This window comes from Zalophus californianus, chromosome 8 (genome assembly GCF_009762305.2).
Source record: "Zalophus californianus isolate mZalCal1 chromosome 8, mZalCal1.pri.v2, whole genome shotgun sequence".
NCBI classification, from domain to species: Eukaryota; Metazoa; Chordata; class Mammalia; order Carnivora; family Otariidae; genus Zalophus; species Zalophus californianus.
The window spans coordinates 111,341,154-111,365,693 of record NC_045602.1 but is presented as its reverse complement, the minus strand read 5'-3'; the positions used below and the strand labels follow the sequence as shown (position 1 = coordinate 111,365,693).

Here is a 24,540-nt window from a genome sequence, read left to right as displayed (position 1 = left end):
AGGGGCGTAGACCCTCAACTAAGGTAGATTGTCTTGTTCACTGCTCTTTCCTCAGAGACTCAGAACAGTGCCTAGCACATTAGAGGAATTCAGTAAATACCCAGATTTAGTTTAAAAACAACGGGTACCTACTAGGCATTGGAGTACAAAGCGGTGAACAAAATAGCACTTTCAGCCTTGCACCCAATTAGCCACTTATTATATTATATATATTCACATATACTTAGCCACTCTTAGTATATGTATTTATATTTTTATATTTATATATAAAATGTGATATATATATATATTTCATTTGGTGCTATCAACACTGGGAGGTTAAGGTCCAATCAACCCTTTTGCAGAACAGAAAACTGAGGCACGGAACCGGACAATGATTTGCCCAGAATCAAAGGGGCTATTGGGAGGCAGGGTGTGGATTCCAGCCCAGTCCGGAAGGTTCCCAGGCACTGCCTATGAATCAATCAAACCGACCAATCCAATCAACCAATCAGTATTTATTAGGCGCCTACTGCGCGCGGCGCCCCTCTTCATCCAGCGAAGGCGAGGAGGGAGGAGGCTGTGGTGGGCAGGCAGCCGCGGAGAGCCGGAGCACGCAGCGGATCGCGGGAATTTGGCGCCTATTTTTTGTTGGCTGGGTGTTCTCGCCTGTGATTGGGCCCCGGCGCGGCGTGCCCGGTGCGCCCGGCTGCGACTGCTCTGTCGACCTTGGCAAGACCCAGGCGGCGCCGTACGCGACCGGCCTCCCGGGGGATGGGCCACCAGGAGCCCCCGCTGGCCCGACTGCGGGCGGGAGGTGCGGCTTATATAAACAGATTATGTAAAGGGCTCAGCTGGCGCGAACACGTGGAGAGCCGCGGGAGCCCGGACGCCCGGTTCTCCCCCGCGAGCGCCGCCGCCACCACCACCCGTGCCGCAGCAGGCTCCGAAACACACCCGGCCCCAGCCGCCCCCTCTCGCGCCGCTCCGTACCGGAGGCAGCCCTGGCCCGGAGCGGACCATCCCCAGCCCGGGGCGCCAGGGGGGAAACGAGCCGCCCGGAAGTGGAGGGGCGCCAGCCAGGTAAGGGCGCAGTCTGCGGAGTTAAAGCAAGCGCCGAGGCTGGAGCCACCTCCGTCCCCTCGGGCGCTTGAGGAGGGCAATCGGGCCCCCAGTTTGGCGGGCTCAGGGACGCGGAACTTTTAAGCCAACCTCCTCCACCCGCCGCCCTCGGGGACTTGGGTTGGTCCGCCGAGCACCGTTCAGGCTTAATTCAATGGACTGTTTACACCCGGGAGAACCCAAGGCGGAATGCGGGGAGGGGAACCCCAGGGGGGACCAGGTAGGGAACAAGATTTCCACAGACTTGCCCTCTTAGGGCAATTTTCTTAAGTCGTAAAGACTGCTGGTCCTTGTTTTTCCTGTTCTTGGGCGATAAATTAACGGGGAAGCTGGGGGTGTTTTGCTTTTCTTTCCGGTTCCCCCTCTGAGCCACAGCCTAGTGGTTTCGTCCTTCCCGCTTTCCCCTCCCCTCCCCCGTTCAGTCAGCGGCGGCGGCTTCCGTCTTAAAGGGGCCGCAGCGGCCGAAGGAGGTGGAGGTGGGGCGCCTCGCGGCCTGCGCTCCCTTCCTCCCCGCTTCGGCCTAGTTGGTTAAACCGATTCTTTCGCCCGCAGGTCACAATCCAGGGTCCCGCTCCTCCGCGTCCCGGGGCCGGACGGAGGGATGAGGCAGGGGGGACCCAGGCAGCGCCGTTGCTGCTCCCCCCGCCGCCCGCAGCCATGGAAACGGGGGAGGAGGACGGCACACGCAGAGGTACACAAAGCCCCGAGCGGAAAAGGCGAAGCCCAGTGCCGCGGGCGCCCAGCGCGAAGCTGAGGCCGGCGGCGGCCCAGGCCATGGATCCGGTGGCGGCCGAGGCCCCGGGCGAGGCCTACCTGGCGCGGCGGCGGCCAGAGGGCGGCGGCGGGTCGGCACGGCCGCGGTACAGTCTGTTGGCGGAGATCGGGCGCGGCAGCTACGGCGTGGTTTACGAGGCAGTGGCCGGGCGCAGTGGGGCCCGGGTGGCGGTCAAGAAGATCCGCTGCGACGCCCCCGAGAACGTGGAGCTGGCGCTGGCCGAATTCTGGGCCCTAACCAGCCTCAAGCGGCGCCACCAGAACGTCGTGCAGTTTGAGGAGTGCGTCCTGCAGCGCAACGGGCTAGCCCAGCGCATGAGCCACGGCAACAAGAGCTCACAGCTTTACCTGCGCCTGGTGGAGACCTCGCTCAAAGGTAGGAGCGCCGCCGGCCGTCCCGCCCACCCGGGGCCTGGACCCACTGCTCTGGATGGCTCGGCCCCAGCGGACCCCCAGGCCCGTAGGCCCTGGTCCTGGTCCTGTCAGCCTGGGCCCAGACACGCCCTCCTAACCGGGGCCCAGACTAATAGGCCCTCCTCTCATCTCAGGACCCCGGATCAGTCCCTGGCACAGACGGGGGCTGGTATTTTCATAAAAGGGGGCTCATTAAGTGCTCACCATTATTTTAGTTAAGTGCTCAGGGAAGGTGGACTGTTATTATCAAACTTTTAGCACTTTGGAGTTTCCACGGGGGGAGTGAGGGGTATTGGGCTGGGTTGGTGGAAGAACTTCAGAGCCCCCTCTCTAGGGCCTCTTCTCTTTCCCTCCTAAAGCAAACAAAAAGAACTTTACTGGACCCATCCACACCCCCTCCCTGTCTGGTTCCAAATGTCCTGACACCCTTCAGCTCCACCCCCAAACTCTTGCTTCCTAGTCTTCCGTTTTCCTCTGAGACCCCCAGCCCATCCCAGGGCAGTCAAGCAAACTGGCAGGCTTCCTGGCTAAGTCCTCTGGGGCCTGCTGAATAACCCGCCCCCCCCCCCCAGGTGGGCCTAGAGCTGTCACATAACATGTAACATCTTTTTTCCTCCTTTCCTCCTTTTTACACACTTAATCTTTTTCTAAACCCCCTGAGGCTGGCTGGCTTGGGTGTTTATAGGGAAGATGGGCCTCAGGGAAGCAAAGGGGATTTTGCAGTCATGGGAGGGCTAATCCTAATTTCTGGGTTGTAGCTGCAGTTAGGGAGTGAGTTCATCTTGAGTGCCCAGTACTCGCATGTCTTGTTCAGACTTAAAAGTAGCTAAGGATCTCTAAGGAGAGGAGAGGGCCAGGGGGCTAGAAAGGCCTTAGGAGACTTTCTCAGAGGAGAGGTTACTAATCTGAGTCCCAGCTATGTCCTAGATGTCTTACAGAGTGACTTTAGGTAATAACTTTAAAAGTAAATCCTCTCCTCTTTCTATAAATGGAGAAACTAAGGATTAGAGGTAAACAAATATAAGTTGATGAGGTTAATCAGCTTGTAAGGGAAGTTGGGTTTCCGTACAGTTTTTCAGAGCCTAAGTGACATAAACCCAGACCTGTCTTGATTCAAGGCCTAGATCCTTTCAAATGGGTAATGATGCCCTCACTTCCCCGAGAATAAACTGGAACTGACCTTTAAGAATGGGTAGGATTTGGGGTGGGGTTGGGCAGGGCATTTTGTTTGGAGTTTTTGCCCAATTTTAAACTCCCGCAACCCATCCTAGGAGAACCTGCCACCCATCCCAGGAGAACTCTGTCCCATTTCAAGTCAGTTGTTTTGACAGTGGATTGAGGGATATGATCAACATCACCTGGGGTCCTTTTTCAGCCCTGCCTCATCCTTTCGGAAAAAGCCCACCCTTTCTCCCCAGGGTGAATGTATTTGTTTTGAAGAGAATTTCCATGAGAGTCTTTGAAGCTTACCTGTATCCTAAAAGCTCTTCACTTCCATTCTCAGACTGTCTTCTCTACTGTGATTAACGAATAGTCTGGACTTCATAATACATGACTGCCTTGGGATGTGGGAATTCACTTTGCCAATGATCCTCTTCTACCCTTTAGTTCATTGAGGCCAGTCTTGAAACTTCCACCCAGGTGTGAAGTCTTGGATTCCCCTCCTTACGTATAAATACTGTTCAGATGTGTAGAATTTGTCAGAACTCCACAGTAAACAGTGGCAGGATAGCCTCGTGGTTAATACCGTAGGCTTTGCGGTTAGGCTCACTTTAAGTCATGGCTCGTCTGAACTGACTACATGAGGCATGGGACAAGTTGTTTAAAACCTGTGGGGAGCATTCCTTTATCCATAAGATAAGGGTGCCTGTGTCCTCGAGCTGCTGTGCAGCCTGGGAATGCCCCAAGTGCTCTGATAAGGAGGAACTCAGCAAGTTCAGTCCACATTTGGAGTCCTCTTCATCATCCCTTTTGAGAATTCACTGTGTTCTTGTTCAAGTTTGACGGTGGAACACATCCTATTGTCTGGGTTGTCAGTAACACCAGGTTGAGAGAAACACTGGTATTTTCTGCCTCCCTTTGTGAATTAAAACAGGTCTAGAGAAACAGAATAATTTTGCTATAGGCCACACACTTCAATCATCCCTTTCAGTTGGGAGTCTTCAAAATACTTGAGCCTCTACTATGGGTCAGGTAATGTTCAGGGCTCAGAGAGCAATAAAGGAAATGGTGCACAGCCTCCCTGATGAAACTGACATTGAAATTTACATGTCAAATGTTGATTTAGCAAGCAGTAAATAGGCATTGTTTTCTGCTATTAGTATTAAAGTTAAGAACAAAAAGACCCACATTGCTCTTAGGTTAAGTTTTCCTGCCTTCAGCTTCCAGAATTGAGCAGTCTTAATCAGTCCTGGGGCACTGGATTTACAGCATGCTGATATCACTCAGAAATGTTAGAGCTGGAAGGAATCTTAGAGATAATCTGGTTCAACCCTGTCACTAAACTACTGTGCAGTCACCTTTTGCCCAGTCTTTTGCAATTTAGAATCATTTTGAAATAGGCCAAAAAAGTGTTAATCTGCCTTAAAGTCTCTTTTGAACTAAATTTACATAGCTTTACTGAGTCCTCATAGTAGCATTTTGGGCCGGGCGGGGGGGGGGGTGGGGTGGCACAGGTGGCAGCCTTTCCCCCAAAGGAACTTAATTTGTAGTTTGAGGACCTGTGGAAGACTTAAGTGCTCATCAGAGTCATGGGAGGAAAGGCAAGTTGTCTGGTTAACAAGGACTTTCTACAGAGTATTGCACAGGATTAACAAGAATGATAATCTAGAGTTATCTAGGAATTGGCAGAGAAGATAGGCTTGAAAGAAGGGCGCCTAAGACCATGTAGACAGGTAGAGAAGAAATGGGATTTATTTTACAATGGGCCAAATAGGGAATAGTTGGGTTTTTTCCCTCTTCGGTATCAGCGCTTTAGTGAATACGCAGAAGGCATCTCTGTAGTCTTTAAGAAATTATTTGACCTGTAAATCCAGTCTCAAAAAGAAAAGAGAAACTTCTTAATGCAGTTCTTAGTCTTATCCAACTTTGATAGGCTTCTAGGTCTCCTGTCCTTCCTTCCTTTCTGAACATAGGCCAAGCACATAGAGCATTATGTAGCAAACAGAAGTTCCAGAGTCAGCAGTGGTCTTAGAAGCCTGATCTGGTCTTCTGTTTCATAGGGAAGGAAACAAGCCTGGGAAAGAGACAGGACTTGCCTCATATGAGTTAGTGGTAGCATTCAAACCAGGCTCCCAGACTTTTTTAAACCAGATTAACAATCCTGTAAATTATTTGGTGGATGCGTTGATGTCTTTGTTTATCTTTTAAGTACTTGTCACAAACAACAGGAGTTAAAACATCAACAGTTTGCTTTTACCCCCTTGCTTCCATTGCCAAAGGACCCTGTCCTGAATGCACCTAAAACTAAATTCAAGATTGCTGCCACTTAGAAGACAGCAGGCAAGCCTGAACTCATTGTCAAACTAAACTCAAATTCCTGCGTGCTCTCTAACGCACACACTGATCCTTCTGACAAACAGCGACGAATAAGGAGTTTATATATATATCATCTCCAGGACAAACCCAAGGCTCATAAGACCAAATAAGAAGTTTGGAAAAGCTGGGGGTCTAGCTTATCCCATCTTGGTAAGACCCTAACTAGTTCTGCTTTACCGACTATTTCATGTTTACTGTGCTCAAGAGATCTTTAGGTGGCTTCACATGGTGGGAATCTAGGCCCTTGGGAAGTCTGGTCTGTGCCTTTGTGCCCAGTGATGACTGTGAGCCAGGCACTGCGGGAGAGCCTATGGCAAAGTTTCCTCCATGAAGCATGCAGAAGACACAGGCCCAGATGACCACAGTTCAAGGTCCCGAGAGGTGGGTAGCCTAGAAAGTGAGGCAGGAGTTAGTGTGGGGAGGGAAACTGGGGTCTTAGTAGTGGACTGGCTGTCAGCCTGCACACACACCCCCCGACCCCAGTCTGTTGAGTGCCTAGGAAAACCTGAGGCTCAGAGCTGGCCCACCCCCGCCCAGACCCCTAGAAAGCAACTCTGAATTCTCTACTATGGCTTGGGCCTCAGAAAAGTGGAGAGCTGGGGGGTGATGTTCAGCTACTCAGACATGATCAAAGGTGTCATTAATGGCCTTGGAAATTAACGGGACACAACAAACAGAGCGCTAGCATTGACTGGGAGTCCGAAGGTTTGGGCTCCACTGTCACCATTAGTAAGAGCTGCAGCTTACTGATTGCTATGGGCCAGGTGCTGTTCTAGACTTTATACCCATTAACCAAGTCAATCCTTGCAACCCCCTTTTGAAGTCAGTGCTATAATTACCCCTATTTTACAGGTGAGGAGACCCAGGTTAGTGAAATTGCCCCATTTAAAACAGCTAAGCAACCAAGCTGAGGTCCAAACACAGGCATTTCGAGCTTGAGTCCGCACTTTCTAACTGCTGTGCTGCACTCTTGGGACAGGTGGCTTAAATTCTGGGTTCTTCTGTTTTTCTTGGTTGTTAAATGGGCGTAATCACATTTTACTCAGAAACTAATGGCCACTGTTTATTTTTTAATTAGGTGCTAATCCGTATTTGGCACTGCCGGTCTCTACAGGTGCCTCCCCTGTGTCAGCTGCCAGGGACCCTGTTCCTCCTTTATGGTCTGCCCTTGACTGTCTTGAGACAACCATGCAGACTTCTCTTTTATTGCTGCCTGCCTGCCTTCTGTGTGCACTGGGAATTTTAGCTATCAGCCTCAGGAGACAGGAACAACCCTTGGCTTAATTGAGAGTTTTGGCTAATTGGGTTGCACGGGATAGGCTTTTTATAGTGTAAATTTCCAAGAATTGCTTAGCTTCCTATAAAACATCAGTTCACTCAACTCAAATTTGGCCTTTGGTGGGGTCCTTAGCGACTCAAAATTTTTGGATTCTTGTTGTCTTTAACATCCACATTCTGCATGCCTCCTACTAGAACTTTCCCTGTGTCTTTTTTTTTTTTTGTAATCCTCCAGCTCACAGTTCTCCTCTTGTTTCATTTCACCCAATTATTGAGCCCCTGCTATGTGTGAGGCGGACCGAGAGGAGCGTAGAGACTTGGTCCCCCCGCCCCTCACCGTGCTCAGGCTCATGGAGGAGATGGACAGAACACAGCAGATGTTACTTCACCACAGCCTCTGAGAGGTGCTCTAGGGGAACAGTGGCCAGGAATGTGGACTAAGTTTAGGGGAGGGAAGGATGGGTTGTAAAAGGGTAAACAGAAGCAATCCTGGCAAGAGGTGAGGCCTAGATTAAGTGGGAAGGCCCTCGCATGTGGAGAGAAAAATGGGCCAGGGCTGCCAGGGATTACTTCCCACTCTCTGCTTGGCTGGCAGAGTCTGCATTTTAACAAGACCCCTGTAATGTCCCAGTCCTAATAGCTAGGCTTAGTATTTTCATGTTTGTGCTCATTTAATCCCCCTACTTGAAGTTTGGTGTTTTTGTAACCTGGTTTTATACAGGAGAAAATCCAGTTCCATCAAGGTCAAGTAACTTGTCCAGTACCACCAGCGAAGGGTCAGGCTCTAGATCTACATCCAGAAGCTCCTTCCAGTTTTCCGTGTGCTTGACCTGCTGCCTTATGACTGCCCGAGGGCTGCCTGCCCCTGGTGTCCAGACATATTAACATAATTAACACCCAGTAGTTGTATGCTCCGGTGTCCAGGTGCCATGCAAAATGCTTCCTGTATCACAAGCCTTACAGTAGCCCGGTGAGATGTCTCCCAATTTATGGATAATGAAACAGATTCATAGGGTCTTAAGACCTTCGCCCAGGGTCACGTAGCCATGGAAGTGAACAGTGGGGGTGCTGACCCTGGGCCTGGCAGGCTCTGCAGCCCTTGTCGGCAGGCTCTGCAGCCCTTGTCGTCTTTTCTGTCAGGCCTGCAGGTTCTTGGCCTCTTGGCCTCTGTAGGACACTGTATCTTGTCTTGGCAGCCACCCTAAGGGGTTGATTGTCTAGTGCACAGTGACATTTGACTAATCTTGTGAAGTACTTTGAACACACCCTGTGTGTTGATACTGGACCCAGCCTCTTTATAGTGACAGGACACAGCCCAAGGTCATTGAGCCGGGGACCAGGGCTTGGTCTTTGTGCTCATCTTTCTTTGGAAGAAGAGCTTATCTTGGGAAGGGTCCTTGTCTTCAGCTTCTCAGGACTGATTTTCAGCTAAGCCACCTCTTTAAAATATATATACTTATATATAGCTTTTAGCTAATCAAAAACAGGGCTGGCTGTAGTCATAATGAATTCAGAGTTCATTTTTCTAGGGTTTTTTTTTTCTAACCCTTTTTCTTAAGATTATAATTTTATACTCTATTTTTCATTTCACATTAAACTTGTTTCTGACCTGTTATGTGACCTCCTCTTTTGACTTTTTTTTTTTAAGATTTTATTTATTTATTTGACAGAGACACAGCGAGAGAGGGAGCACAAGCAGGGGGAGTGGGAGAGGGAGAAGCAGGCTTCCCTCTGAGCAGGGAGCCCGATGCAGGGCTCGATCCCAGGACCCTGGGATCATGACCTGAGCCAAAGGCAGACAGTTAACGACTGAGCCACCCAGGCGCCCCTCTTTTGACTTTTTTATTTAAGTAAATTAGAAGTATAACATGGCCCTTTAAAGCATTCAGTCAAGTGGCAATACTGTAATTAACCACTAACTCTTCTTGGACCATTCTTTTCGATCCTTCGCTTTTACTTTGTTGTGTAGAATACCCATTCTGGGTGCTTCGGGGGCTTGCTGTGCCCTTTTTTTTTGCTGTTGGTGATAGGGGTTTCGTTCGTTTCTGGTTTTTGTGTTTTTGGTACTCTTAGAATAAATTCCTCGAGTGAGTTTTTTTATGTCCAATGGATTGAACAATTTTAAGACTTGTGATACATACTGCTGAACTTAGCACATTTAAGTCAAAATCCTAATTAGTTCTCTACTGAAAAATGAACCTGCAGTTCGTGTGATTGGACTATCAACACGAGGGACTTGGTGAACATGAAACTCCTTGGGGGCATATGTCCGTGAACTTAACAAAGAATCTGTGTCAACGGTGGGCCGTGGAACATTAGGCTGTAGGATCATGGTTAGGAATCCAGACTGTAGAGCCTGGGCCCATCTCTTACTAGCTGTGAGACCACAGGCAAGTAATTATTCTTGAGCCTTTGTTTCCTCCCCTGTAAAAGGGGATGTAACTATGGTCTCAGTAGATAGGAGTTTGGAGTAAGAAGAGAGGATTGCCTAGAGTACTCTCTCCATGCTTCCTTCGTGTCACAGAAGACATGTGATGTTACTAAGTTATATTGATTCAGGATCTCCCCCCGCCCCCACCCATCTCTCCCTTGCCAGTCCTCACTTCTTGGGGTTTCCAAAACTCCTGATGTATCTCTCAGCTGCCGGGCTGCCTTCCATCTCTAACTCCTCATGCCTGCAGAGGGAACTTGTAGGAGGGATTCTGAGACCTGCTCTTGCACATGGCCTCATCTTGGTGATCAGAACCCAGCGTAAGCAGCTGTGTTCGGTAGTGTTGTTAGCAGCCTGTCTTACTTAAATGGTAGGTCTTAAACTTGGTGACTTAAGACTCTGTAAGCAGGATATCGTTCTAAAATGTGTCAAGAACTTTTAGTTCCCATTTCTCAGAGCTTAAGTTCAAATCCTTCAGTCAGCCAGACCCCGTTTCTTAGGACCCGACTCCAGTGGCTTCACCTTCAGCCTCCTTTCTGCACATCTCCTGCTACATCTTTGATATGCTGACCCCAGATGACTTGGGTCCCGAGCTGAGAGCTCACACCCTGTCTGTGGTGTGCTCACTCTCCATCCTGGGAGACTCTGCTCAAGGGCCACTCCTGAGTGATCTTCAGCCTGCCTCTCTCCTAACCACCTTGCCCACTCCTTGGGCGGAATTGCACCCTTGTTCTCATCCCTGTGGGCTGTCATTCTGCTTCTAATGACCAGAAACCTGAACGAGGGCAGAGACACTGCTGATCTCATCTCTGGTGTCTCACAAGCAGCGTGTGCCCAGGAAGTGTTTAAATGGAATTGACTAGAGTTAGGAAATCCCAGTTTCTGGAGGCAGCTTGGGAATAGGCTCAGGAACCTCTGGGTATGTTGTATCCCTTTCTAGGAGGTGCCTTCTGTCCCAACGCTCACACTGACTCATCCTTATGCCGAGCCTGCGGGCCTCAAGTTTCTGAACAAAGCAGGCCACATTTTGTTGGGAGACACCTGCTTGACTTGTTTTTTTCCCCCATTTTCTCTGTCTCCCTGTGAACTGTGGCATGGAATGTTTTGAAATAGAGTATAATCTGTGGTCTCCAGGCTGTTGGACTTGAGGGGAAGGTAATCAAACTGTCCTGAAGGTGGGCCTCTCTTTAATCACAGTGCATTTCCTAGCCCCCCCTGGGACCCGGGTGACAGCATCGTGTTGGTGGAAGGACTTGGCAGTGGAAGCTCATGTCTTACCCAACCAACCATGGCCGTGAGCTTGGGCAAGTTACTTAACCTTCCTTTTAGTTTGCCCACCTGTAAAAGCGTGTCCATAGAGCAGAGACGGCTCACATAGTGAGCCTATGTAAAGGGCACTTTACATAGTGCCTGGAACCCAGTGGCCTCTTAGGTGAATTTACCTCAAATCCTTAACATTTCCAGGGAACACTCCATCTCTCTTTAGCTCTGGGAAGCTAAATCTTTGACTCTTCCTCACCTTACAGAACTGTCAGGCTGTACCAAACAAGGGAATTATAAAATTTAATTTTGTTTCTATCCACTCAAAACGTTGTAAGCTTCATGTGGGGGTTCTGCTCTAGTTGGTACATGTGTATTCTAGTTCTCCATCCTGAAACTGGAGGTAGCCACAGGCTGGCTTGGCAACCATCGGACCAGCTGTGAGATGGATGGGCACTGATGCTCCCTGGGACGCCCTGACCTTCACGAGCCCCTACTGACCGGTGGACCCCAGGGATGTGTCTCCAGGAATCCGTGTCCTTGCAGGACCATGGTTTGGTGATCCCTGGAAGTTTGAGCACTTTCCCTTCCCCAGTGTGCAGTCACCATGGTAAATTAGAAGACAAGAGCTGTGGCCAGTCAGAAGAGGGAAGTTACCTAGGAGGTCAGGCAAGCATCAAGTAGGTTGGCATTTGGGCAGGGGGTGAAGGTACACATTCAGATGCACCAGCAGAAATTTGGGGAGAAGGAAGGCTTTCTAGGGAGGGAGCACCTCAAACCTGCCTGGTCTGGCTAGAACATGGGCTTAGCTATTTACGGCCAGAGAAATATGATAAAATCATCCACTTTCATTTTCTGATTTCAACGTCCTGTTTCCTAGCGCTTCACTCCGTGGCCTACAGCACTGGGGTTATTGGGATCGGTGGCTTCCTCGGACTTGACGGAGGCCCAGTGGAGAGGTTATTGATGGTCACGATGTCCTTTCCCCAAAGTATCTGAGGCCCTGCAGAATCTGTTTCTTGTCTGAGACTTAACTCCCAGGAGTATGTGGTGTCGGCGTCCCTCTGAATGGGGTGGAGGCAACAGAGGCTCACAGAGCTTCGGCCATCTTCCCCAACCTTTGCACAAGGTCCTTCCTGTCGTTTCTGTCTCCCCCATGTTTCCCTTCGAGCTAGGAGCCTACCCAGTTAGCCAGGGCACAGAGTTGTCATCTAACCCCAGACTCAGCACCTTCTCGCCTGGGCATTTCCTGTGACTTCACCCTGGCTGGCTTCTCAACAGAAATGCATCAGGTGCCACGTGTCCTCCATCCTACTGTGAGGTGGGCAGGGGCCCAGGTGGGCAGTCTGCCGGAAGGAAAGGACTGGAATTGTCGCATGCCTCTGCTGTTTGTGAGTGGGCAGCAGGGGATTCTGCGTGAAAACCCATGCTGCGGTTCTGATGAAATGAGCCCACAGCCCTGGCCTGTGCAGGGAAGTGCTTCTTGTCTCTGGGACAAGTGCTGCCTTCCCTGGCTTTCCATTCTGTCATGCTCCCTGATGCCGGGTCGGGTTCTGAGCCCGCTTCTTCCTGTCCAGCACTTTGCTCTCAACAGACAGCCCCCTCCTGTAGCATCTCCGGAGCTCAGCTCATTCCCCGCCCTGGAGCGAGCTCTTCAGTCCCTGGCACATAACCCCCCTGCCCCCAGGGCACTTGTTTACCCTTCTTTTCTTTCCTTGGGTCCTCATAACCTGGACTTAAAATGTAGTCTGTTTTGTAGACTTGTTTTCTTTTTACTTTAGTTGCCCTGGTTACCAGCTTTGTATATAAAGTAATCACCATTCCCCACCCTTTACTTCCCCACTGTTTCAGTGAAAAAGTTACGCTGTTTTCTGATGGTAGCCCTCGTGGAAGGAATTTGATGGCTTTTTAAACACTTCCTTTCTGGCTGTACCACCAGCAGACCTTTCTTGCCCTCCTTTTTACGGGTCTTTACTCTGGCGTTGGGATGGATTTGGGCTTTAGATCACCGCATCATTTCGCAGTGTTTTTAGATAAAGAGCCTCAGCCCACCAGAGCCAGTGACCTAGAAAGAGGATTATGAGATGGGAAAGAGCTAATTTTAAAAGGAAAACGCCCCATCTGCCCTAAACAGGTTCTACCTGTGTTGCTTTGATTGTGAGTAATATAAACAAACAAATTATATAATTACAGGGGAAGTGAGGTCTGTCTGATCGTGGTCAAAAACCCAGAGCTTTTGCCTTGTCCATCTCTCGTCATCCTGCCTCAGCCTAGAACTCCCAAAGCACTGACTTTTGTAGACTCGACTTTGGCAGAGGCTATGTAAAGAGATGTAGCTCTTGTTTTCCTGGTGGAATGGAGACCCCGTACTAGGGATGAGAGGACTGGTCTTCACGCTCAGTCTTTGGACTGATCCATATGACCACCCATGGCAGGCCCCGCCTTTTCATCAGCAAGATAAGACTTCTGCCTATTTAGACTTTGGGGGCAGTTATAGTCCTCAAATAACTTCCACAGAAGGACTCCGTGTGCCATTAATTGCTTTATAAAGGACATTGGGAGTTGTTTGGAGATGCCAATCACCAGCTCTCCTGGAGTTTCTGTGGTTCAACAAAAGGAAAGACTTTTTTTTTTTTTTTTTAAGATTTTATTTATTTGTGAGAGGGAATGAGATAGAGACCATGAGAGCGGGGAGGGTCAGAGGGAGAAGCAGACTCCCTGCTGAGCAGGGAGCCCGATGAGGGACTTGATCCTGGGACTCCATGATCTTGACCTGAGCCGAACCCAGGCGCCCCAAAAGGAAAGACTTCTTGAAAGGCAGAGCTGGAGTGTCAAGCCAGCACAACTTGATTCTAACTTATGTGTGCTTTGGACCCCTGTTCCCACCAGACTTCCTTCCTGTTTATACCTCTCCCATGTTCCATTATCCATCCCATCTCTCAGCCTAGAATTCTCTTCTTGCTTCTCCCCACTGATCTACTGCCTGTCCTGTAGGTGGAACCCAGGTCTTGCGCCATCTGACTGCCAGATCTGGCAACTCCTACCCACCCGTCACTGCTCGTAGTAAAAGTTGACCTTGATGCAGATACTTAAGATGCTTGCTGGCTTATATACTTACCTGTTATCTCCTTGAAACTAAGCTATGTAGAGAGGAGGGGCCTGTTACCTAACTTGTGCTAGGCAGATACGGTGGGTGAGCAGGAAACACTGGAATATGCCTCTAAAATAAAACTGTAGTGCCATTCTAGGTGCATCCACAAGAGTCCTGCAAGTTAGGAGAGAGGGGAGGAGAGGTCCTTTGCCTGGTAAGAATTAACAGACATTTTTATGGCCTTCTTGCACCCTTGCCCTTGTCTCATCGGCAGCCCTGCGAACCATGGGGGGGGGGGGCGGGTGATGCTGGTCCAAAGGCGCTAGGATGAAACTGGCTTCCCAGTCACATAGATTGGAGTCCCTGGACTCTTAAGTCTCTGGGAGCCTCAGGTTCTTCATCTTTTAAGATGAGGCTATTTCCGTCCTACCCCCTGGGAGTGGGGAGGGTGAATACTAGCTTGAAGGTCAGGCCAGTGTAGGTATTCTGTAAGTGACTTGTGGCCGTGTACAGGTGAGCCAGCAGAAGCAGAGACTTGGAAAGGTGAACTAAGTGCAGTTGCCTCCTGGTTATTCATTGAACCGGTCAGCAGGCACCGGGTAATTCCACAGCCAGGTGCTTGACCCCAGTGTCTGCAGCCTGTGTCATTCCTTAGCTTGTTAGCCCTTGACTCATTCCATGTGAGTAGAGCTGGGCCTGCTTGGTGCAGTGTTGGCTCCGTGTGGGGTTTGCTGGTCCTCTTGGATGGGAACTGGTCACCACTGTCCCATCGTAAGTCCGCTGTGCTGCATGCGTGTCGTCTGAGAGTGGTGTGGATGTGTCCATGGCACTCAAGCTCTTTCCGGTCTTCCTTCGATTTAGGAGAAAGGATCCTGGGTTATGCCGAGGAGCCCTGCTATCTCTGGTTTGTCATGGAGTTCTGTGAAGGTGGAGACCTGAATCAGTACGTCCTGTCCCGGAGGCCGGACCCAGCCACCAACAAAAGCTTCATGCTACAGCTCACGAGCGCCATTGCCTTCCTGCACAAAAACCACATCGTGCACAGGGACCTAAAGCCAGACAACATCCTCATCACCGAGCGGTCTGGCACCCCCATCCTCAAGGTGGCAGACTTTGGACTAAGCAAGGTCTGTGCGGGGTTAGCCCCCCGAGGAAAAGAGGGCCATCAAGACAACAAAAATGTGAATGTGAATAAGTACTGGCTGTCCTCAGCCTGCGGCTCAGACTTCTACATGGCCCCCGAAGTCTGGGAGGGACACTACACAGCCAAGGCCGACATCTTTGCTCTGGGCATTATCATCTGGGCAATGATAGAAAGAATCACTTTTATTGACTCTGAGACCAAGAAGGAGCTCCTGGGGACCTATATCAAACAGGGGACCGAAATCGTCCCTGTTGGTGAGGCGCTGCTAGAAAACCCAAAGATGGAGTTGCATATCCCCCAGAAACGCAGGACTTCCATGTCTGAGGGGATCAAGCAGCTCTTGAAAGATATGTTAGCTGCTAACCCACAGGACCGGCCTGATGCCTTTGAACTTGAAACCAGAATGGACCAGGTCACATGTGCTGCTTAAAATTCAGGGCAAAGCATCTTGAGTGTTTTTAAACTAGGTGAGTGTACTCTTTTTGTTCTGCATGCACACTTCCCGGACTGGATTCTTTATCTCGGGCCTTACAGCGGGCCCCGTGGAGCTGGGGGGAGATGGAGGGTTGAAGACAACCGAGTGCTTATTGTGGGAGGACCCGCCCGAGTCTTGAGGAGGAGAGCTGTGGGGGGAGTGAGAGCTGAAAAGGCTAGGAAAGTTCTCTGAGTGGACATCGCATTTGAGCAGAGTCTCGTGTGTTTTAGAAATGCTTTTTCTCGTCAATTAATAAATGCTTACTGGAGAAAATGTGCAAAAGAGATACGGACAATTTTTTTCAGAGAATAAACGTTATCCATAATTGTATCCTTCCTATTCACATGTCCAATTCTGCACAGTTGAGATCGTGCTATATTTAGGTACAGTTTTGTTTCCTGCTCTTTGAGTACTCATCTGAGCATCTCCCCAGGTGATACTTTGGAAGTTTGGTTTTCAATAATTGACGTCCCATTATATGTACAATGTAACCATTCTATTTTAGATATCTGATGGGTTTCCTTCATTTTAGATAGTGTAAATGATGCGTGAGTGAATGTTCTTATATGGAAGTCTTTGCTTATTTAAGAGATTGATTGTGGGCTTTCATTTGTCAAGTGTTGTGCTAGGCTCTGGGGTAACAGCGGTGATAAAATTCAGAAAATGCCCCCCCCCCCCGCATCCTCATGAATTCTGCAGCTTAGTTGAATTAGGGAGAGAAACATTGATCGTTATTTGTCATAGGTGCTTTACAACAAAGGAGGAATGATATTAAGGGAAATTAGCCTATTAGGTGATGGTGCCCCGAGGCAGGAGTAGGGAATTGGGGGGAGCACTGCAGGTAAAAGGAGTAACCTCTGCAAAGGACCTGAAGCCTAGCACACTTGAGCGCCTCCGCCAGTTTGGGATAGTGAAGAGAGCAGACCTTTGGTAATCAGACAGTGACCTGTCAGGAGAGTTAGGCAGAGCTGAGGTGGAAAATCCAAAAGTGTGTACCGGGCAGGGCAGTGGTCGTTGAGATGGACCAGAGTCTGAGGTGTGAGCAAGGGACATAAGATCAGAAATAAGGTGAAACGGGGACACTGGAATTTGACCTTAGGAGGCATTTGGGAGCCACGTGCAGACCAGAGCAGAAGGGTGCAGCGTTAAGGACTTCCGGTACATGCGAACGGAGTTGAACCAGAGCCTGGGAGACCAGCTGGACCAATGGTTTTATTCCCACTGCGAGTAAGGAGATGTTGTTGAACCGGAAATTGAGTAGCACCGAGGATGGAGGAGTGCCTGGATCATCGTAAGGGCAGGCAGTTGGCAAGACAGCCAGCCAGATGTGGAAGCAGAAGAAAGCAATACATTGGGAGAGATTGATGGCAATAGATAGAAAGGCTGGCTGGTGTATTGGTCAGATTTGGCTTGTTTTCAGATAAGGCAGCCTAGTTTTGTGGGAAGGGATAAGAACATTTGACTCTTCCCATATATGCCAGGTGGGTAGTAACAATTTGTTTCCCCTTTGCCACCCTGCAAGGGGTTAAGTCATTTATCCACTGTCCTTCTAATTTAAGTGCAGGTGTATCTTACTCATGACCCTCCCCACATCCTACCTTTTTTCTTAATCTGGCAAGCTGGAAATAAGCTATTCCTACATTTGCTAAAGCCTTGAGATGAGGTGATGAGGGATGGTGCTAATCCCAGGGGTCACCCTGGGCCCAGAGCCATCCATCGTCGGGGTGGGTTCTTGGTCCCTTCCTTTCCCCCATCGCCCTCGGAGCGTTGGTTGCTGTCGGTGAGTGCTGAGCGGAGCCTGGTCACGTCTGTAGTGTTCTCAGTGAACTTACTTCAGGAGCGAGCCACTAGGTTTAATTCTTCCTTCCCAGAAACACTGAGCACTTTGGCAGATGGCAGGCCAGTTTGCCCTGCTGCCCAATGAGTGAGAGTGTTCTCCAGAGCTCGGTTTGGGGTAGTGCCGTGTTAGAGCCCAGAAAGGGTTGGCGAGACCACGTTTTAGTCCTGTCTCATGCCACCACTTCTCGTTTCCAACTCATCCCTTCCACTTTTAAAAAACCTCTTAGAGGGACACCTGAGTGGCACAGTCGGTTAAGCACCTGACTCTTGGTTTCGGCTCAGGTTGTGATCTCTGGGTCATGAGATCGAGATCCGCTCAGGGTGGAGTCTGCCTGAGATTCTCTCCCTCTGCCCCTCCCCCCCCCATAAATGTGTGCTTGCGCTCGCTCTCTCAAATCTTAAAAAAAAAAAACAAACCTCTTAGAATTCAAGTTTTGTCCTGGGGTAGGTTGAAGGTTGTCATTGGGAGAGACCTGAATTTGGGTTAGTATTGTGGGGTTGTCAAAACTAATTGAGATCAGGTCTCCATTTGGACAGCCACTGTTGGGATTTGTGCTGGTTTGCAGGGCAAAGTACTAGCTAAAAGAAGGGTGATTCCTTCAGGTAGGAGAAATAGGTGACGTTGACAGATGAGGCACATAGCCCTGCTGAGTGTCCCAGGCTCTGACCGCTAGTGACAATATTTGGTGCCTATTTGATCCGTAGCCTAGCTAGCCTGTCCCAGTGGGGCATTTAGATTTGTGGACCTGGGCCCAGGTCTGTGTAACCAGGAGCTGACCCTCGTAGTGCCAAAAGCTTCAAATCACTTGCGGTGTCAATGAGCTGTGTCTTGCTGGTTAAGGAATCAGAGGCTTGAGTTGGAAAGAGCTATTGTCCAAACTACCCCTGCTTCCCCACTTAAGTTTTATAGACAGAGAAGCTAATTTCACGTAGTCAACATATTGACAGACTATTTGCCAGGGATTATTTTAGTTACAGAAGATATTTTAGTGGATAAAATAGACAAAAATTCTTGCAGTTGTGGTGCTTAACATCCTGGTGGGGAGATAGACAATAAACATAACATGTTTGAAAATGCTAAGTGTTCCGAAGGCCTTAGAGCAGGACAAGGGAGATCAGAATGCTGGGAGGTGGAGGGTGGAGGTGTATTTTTAAATGGAAGAGATCAGGGTGGGTCTCTTGAGACAGTGACCTTTTGAGTAAAGGCTAGGAGTTGAGAGAGTGAGTCATGAGGATTTCTGGAAAAAGAGCATCCCAGACAGAGGGAACAGCCAGTATAAAGGCTTGAAAGCTGGATAGAGAGCTGGGAGGGGAGTGTAGTAAGAAAAGAAGCAAGAAAGGTAACTAGGAGTTAACTAGAGTAGGCCTGTAAGGCCACTGTAAGGATTTGGGGGTTTGGGCCTGGGTAGGATGGAAAGTCCTGAATGCGTGTTCGTTCAGCTGTGGGTTAGCTGATCTTTTGAAAGGATCCTTGTGGCTACTGTGATAAAAGTTAACTCTAGGGGAACAAGGGAGGGGAAAAGATGGGAGGCTACTTAGGGGAACAAGGGAGGGGAAAAGATGGGAGGCTACTGTGGCAAGCCAGGTGAGAGGGAATGGTGGCTTTGAACAATGGAGCCCGGGAGGGGATAGTAGACTTGGGGTGAATTTTGAAGTCAGCCAACCATTTCCTGCTGGATTGAATGTAAGGTATGACAGAAGGGAGTCAAAGAGGACCTGGAGGTTTTGGCCTTGGAAGCCCTTGGAAGGATAGAGTTGGCACCAAGTGAGACGGGAGGGACATGGAGAGGAACGGGTTGGGCTGCAGAAGGTTAGGCTTTGCTGCCATGTGTAAGTTTGCAATGCCTATTTAAAATCCAAGTACAGAGGTGGAGTGGGTAGTTGGGAGTCTGGAGTTCAGGGGAGAGATCTGGTCTAGAGATAGAGATTTAGAGATGGCCAAGGCACCAGCGGGGGGATAGTTTAAAGAATGGGCTCTGGGCCATCTCACAGTGAGGCTGGGGAGAAGGAAAGGAGCCGGCGACATAGAAGACCTGGGGTATGGTGTCTTGGAAGCAGGTGAAGACACGGTGAGGAGAAAGTAATTGGCCGTGGCCCATGTGCTGGTGGGTTGAAGGAGATGGGGACTGAGGATTGACCTTTGGCTTTAGCCAAAGTCATTCGCACTCGTGAGCAATTTTGGTGGCACATAATGAAGAGAACCCCTCAAACCACAGCAGGTTTGAGAGGGAATGAAAGGGAAGAAAATTGAGACAGTGAGAGTTGACCAGTGATTCTCCAGGTTTTTGGTTTAAAAGTCCATTTATACTTGAGAAATTGTGGACTCTAAAAAGCTTTTGTTTGGGGTTATATCTATGGATACTGGTAATATTAAAAATTAAAACCAAGAAATGTTTTAAATGTTCTTTTCAAACAAAAATTTAGTGAGTAGAGTGGCATTGTTTTATATTCTTGCAGATCTTTTTACTATCCGCCTTAATAGCTGGGTTCTCATAATTGCTTCTGATTTTAACCTGGTGCCATGTCACTCAGCAGGTGACCTCTGCAAAACTCCATTGCAAACCTAAGAGAGGATGTGAAAAAGGCACACATGTCTTGGTGTTACTACGAACAGGGTTGGTTGGCTTCATGGAGTCCCGCACTCCAGACTACACGTCCGAGAACCAGTGGTATAGGTGACTCTTCCTGAGGAATTTTCTGTGAAGGGGAGCTGCTGAGAAGTAGGGGGCAGCTGGAGACCTAGAAAGAAGGAGTTATTCAAGGTCCCAAATGAAGGGGCAGAACTTGTGTGTCCTTACTCCTTGTCCACGTTCCCATTAGACCTGTTATCGTGGCTCAGACTCCAGCTGCATATAGGAAACACTCTTTGTCCCTAGCGCAGCATAATGCAGAAGGGTCTCTGTAATCTGGGATTGTAGATTTCAGAGTGGTGTTCAAATCAGGGCTCACTGGTTTTAGTTTTTTTGCAACAGTGAACAAATGCACTTTGGGTGGGAAACATGGGATTCCTCTGAAAGGAGTGTTGCCTACTGAACTGTCCAGGACTGAGTGGTTCCATGTTTGGGGCTTACTGGCCATGTGACTTCAGGCAAGTTATTTTACCTCTCTGGGTTTTATCATCCATTAAACGGGGGTAGATCCTGTTTACCTTGAGGTTGTTGGAATCACAGGAGGTTATAAAAGTGCCCTATATGACCTGCCTAAATGAAACGCTAAATTTTATTTTATTTATTTTTTAAGATTTTATTTATTTGACAGAGAGTGACACAGCGAGAGAGGAACACAAGCAGGGGGAGTGGAGAGGGAGAAGCAGGCTTCCCGCAGAGCAGGGAGCCCGATGCGGGGCTTGATCCCAGGACCCCAGGATCATGACCTGAGCCGAAGGCAGACACTTAACAACTGAGCCACCCAGGCGCCCTGGTACGCTAAATTTTAGATACACACTTCGGCTTGAGGTGAAAGTATTGTCTTCTCTTTGTCTCTGAAGACAGTGGTCTTTAGTAGCCTTGCTTCAGAGGATTTACCAAATAAGCTTTTTTTTTTTTTTTTTTTTTTTAAACAAAGCTGGACTCCAGGCAACTGTGGCCAATTGCTTGTTCCAGAAAATTTATCTATTTTTAAAGATTACTCAATGGCGGATTCTCTCTCTCCCTTATTTGTCATTTTTTAAAGATGTTTAATAATTCCTAGTGTTTCCTCCCAGCCAGCCATAGACCTTACCCAAAGTGGGTAAGCTAAACTGCTGTTCTAGGTGCCACCGCCCACCTCTGTTGCCAGGGAGGGTGTTGTAAGATGAGGGAGTCTGCGTTCATGGCCAAGTTTGCTGTCTCATAGACGAGCCTCAGTTACTAGGGCCTTTGATAGTCAGGGTCCTTGAATGACATTTATTTGGAGCAGGCAGCTCAGGCCTGCTGAAGGAAATCTAGATGTTGGTGTGGCCTGAAGGGTCGTAGAAAATATTCTTTGTTCCATATGTGATCTTGGTAGCTGCCTAACATCAGAGGAAAAAAAATCCAGCCTATTGTTGAAGTAATAAAGGATATATTTATTCTTGGCATGAGGTCCAAAGATGTGGCTCTGGGCTCATATGCTAGAGGACCTGAGTTGACCCCTTGACCTGGGCTTCAGATTCTTCTTGTTTTTATGAGATTTGAGGTGAAGGTCCCCAACCCGCTAGTTGGACCCCTGATGGTCTTCTGGGGATTCACAAGCTTCAGCTCATCTAACAGGCAACAGCATGTTGGCTCACATTGAAGCTGTAGAAACCAATACAGAACACTTCTTTACTTTTTGGCAGAATTATACCCCAATTGTGTCACATTATAGGTGTCGAGTTAAAAGTGATACTGGAAACTAAAAAATGGAAAAGAAATTCTTAATGTGGTTCATTTTAAACAGCAAAGTTTTCAAAACAATCCCCGGAGGGTAAATTAGAAACGGGTTTTCCGTGAGAAGTTGGGAGCCTGGGACAAATAGGTATTCAGGTCCCCTCTCGGTTGAGTGTGACTTCCTTGGCCAGCCGTGAGGAGAGATGTGAACAAATCCAGGAGCACATAACACATGCCCTTCACTCAGGACCCTGTGGGAGGTGGCCACGTGAAACTGAGCTTCTGGGGTGTGAGACCCCCCCCCCACCTGGAGCCTTGCCTTGTCCGTGTGGGGGGCTGAGGGGTTAGGTTTTGAAGGAGAGCGACAGTGCTGAAGATGGCCAAAGATGTTGATAATCACTGGTTATCTCTGGGGCCAAGTGCTTTTTGACCATTATTTCAACTTCCCAAAGGTCACAGCTGATAAGGAGCTGAACCCAGATCTGAGTCCCTGGTGTCCACTGATACGGGGTAATGCCTTATTGAAAGATCTAGAAATCACGTGTTTTTATAACCGAATTCAACAAATAGTTGCGCGCTGAGTGGAGTGTGAGATGAGTAACGTGAGCACGAGGCGCGTGGCCATTAGTAGCCTTCTAGTTGGGAGTTTCTTGTACCCCGAAAAGTACAGTGTGCTGCTGAACAGCTAGGTAGCCCAACGGGGCGGTGGGGGGGGGGGGGGGGATGAGCAAGGACACCTTCTCCATGAAGCCTTAACCGCCAAAGGGACCAGAGTCGGTTTGATTCCTGCACCCCAGAGGCTCATCCCGCTTAGTCTCTGGTGGAGCCTTGAACCTTCCAAAGAGGATGGAAGGAGGGAAATGCCATCCTTGCCCTGAAGCAGATGATTAGATCCTTACAGGATAGGGGTTTTATTTAAAGTTGAAAGATCTTTGGGAGGGGAATGTATTCAGCTGGTGATTATCAATCCTTGGATCCAAGCAGATCTGCAGTCTCTGAGCCTCTTTTGAATCCCTGTCTATAAAATGGATGCCTCAGCCTGGCCTTACCCGATACACTAGCACTCCATAGGGCTAAGAGCGGAGGGGTTGTGCATAGGGATCCAGAAGGTTTGCTTCTCTTCTCGCTGGGAAATGAAAGCTGTGTCTTCACTCTGAGGACCTGGTGGCCCGAGGTACCAGCATCCATGGAGGCCGTGGGGCCTGGTCTGTCTCCTTGTGTTTTCTCGGGGCTCCCCCAGGTCAAGAAGGCTGGTGTTTGTAAGGCCAGGCAGCTCCCTGGGGGCCGGCTTTGCTCTTGCCCTTGCCCTCCCCTGACAGCTCCAGCTGTACCCACAGGAGGAAGCTGAGCTGTGGGTTATGTAATGGGGCTGGTGGCCCCCGGGGATAGTCTGTCCCCTGAAGCTCTGCAGGACGTCAAAGCATCCGTGAGGGGACAGGCCTGCCCCAGGGCTGTTGTGGCTCATCTTCTACTCCCTGGCATCCTTGGCTCCTCCTAGCCCAGACGGCATCCCTTTGGGCAAAGCAAAATCGCTTTTGTAATCATGCAGCTGTAAGCAAGGCTTGCCTGATGGTTGGGGTCCTTCCAAGTCCCATTTCCTCTCTCCCCGCCCCCCCCCTCCCACCCCGGGACACAAACACTTCTACCAACAATAACAGCTCCTGGGTATAAAAACCTGCTTTGAGGGGCCCGTGACTTGTGCCGAGCAGAAGCCTTGTCCTCTCTCTTCAGCTCTGAATGAAATACTTTCCACACTTTTTAATAGTTGACACCACGTGTGTAATTACCACATAGCATCTGCATGATTGCCACCCGCCGGCCTGCTGCAGATGAGGAAGCGGAGAATCCCTTTACTAAGTTTTGAGAGCCGGGATTTAAAACAAGGTATCTGCCCGGAAATTTCACCGTTCCCTTCTGCTTCCTGCAGCCTCTTTAAAAGCAGCTTTTGATGGGTTTATATTTTCAGGCGGATGGTGGACTCCCTCTCCGAGGAGCACCACACAGGTGGCCCCTTAGGTATTTGTGTACGGTGCTGCCCGTGGGCCTCTCTGACGACTGACCTGGGCACAGGCACACTGGAGCGGGGCCACCGTCCGCTCTTCCAGGTGAGGTCACCTGTGTGTGGCTTCCCCTTGGGTCACCCTGATACAGCCTCACACGTGGGCAGGTGAGGCGAGACTGGGTTAGTGAGGCACCCACATCACCAGGGACGGGCCACAGCAGGCAGAAGTCAAAATTACCCAAAGTTTGGAAGGTGGGAGACCAGAAACCCGCTCCATGTGATGGCCGCCAGGAAAGCGCAGGCACTGAGGGAGTGCCGACAGGCACCAGGCTGAGGGAAGGGCTCGGATGTGACCCAAAGGCAGCCTGCTGTCTCTGTTCCCTCCACCAGGGATCCTGGCAGAAGCCCCTTCCCAGTGAACATAGCCTGGGCCTTTGAGACTGAGGACCCAAAGCAAAACAGCAGTAGTGGCCAGGTTTCTCCCTGACAGATCTCCTGGTTCATTTATGAAATCTTGACTAAAGCAGGGGATTTCGTCATTGGTGCCCATCACTGATATGGCTGCCCGCAGCCCTGTGTGGAAAGATGCTGGGGCCATGTTGCATTTGGTGAGCAAGAGCCCTCCTGATACATGGCAGGCACTCGCCTGGGGGTGGTGTTGACAGGATAGACCCCCCCCCCCGGGTCCCCCGCAGTGTTGTCCTCTAGTCATTCACCATGCAGCAACGGGGAGATGACATGGAGACTTAATTGTAGTAGCTGTGGCTCAGGAGAGATACAGGAAGCCTGGAGGGAGCAGAGGGAAAGCTTCCTGGAGGAAGGAGCACCTTGGGCTGGTTCTTGAAGGTCAGTTTAGTGGCACCTTA

General features: G+C 49.6%; 1 protein-coding gene across 11 annotated transcripts in view; it reads left to right on the top strand.

Annotated features, from left to right (window-relative positions):
- The first annotated feature begins 526 nt into the window (after window positions 1-526).
- Window positions 527-24,540, top strand: part of STK35 (serine/threonine kinase 35) — a 44,142-nt gene continuing 20,128 nt past the window's right edge. For 7 of the 11 annotated variants that reach the window (XR_003524742.2, XR_003524741.2, XR_003524739.2 and 4 more), the window contains exons 1-3: window positions 528-1,062; window positions 1,654-2,251; window positions 14,748-15,497. Coding sequence is in view for 4 of the 11 variants with exons in the window: in XM_027622710.2 (XP_027478511.1) it covers window positions 754-1,062; window positions 1,654-2,251; window positions 14,748-15,460 (1,620 nt within the window). In the remaining 7 variants the exon portion in view is untranslated. Of the gene's footprint in view, window positions 1,063-1,090; window positions 1,322-1,347; window positions 2,252-14,747; window positions 15,779-19,306; window positions 19,414-24,540 lie in introns of those variants that run through there. The other 4 variants (XM_035728921.1, XM_027622712.1, XM_035728922.1 and 1 more) reach the window with 4 other exon arrangements.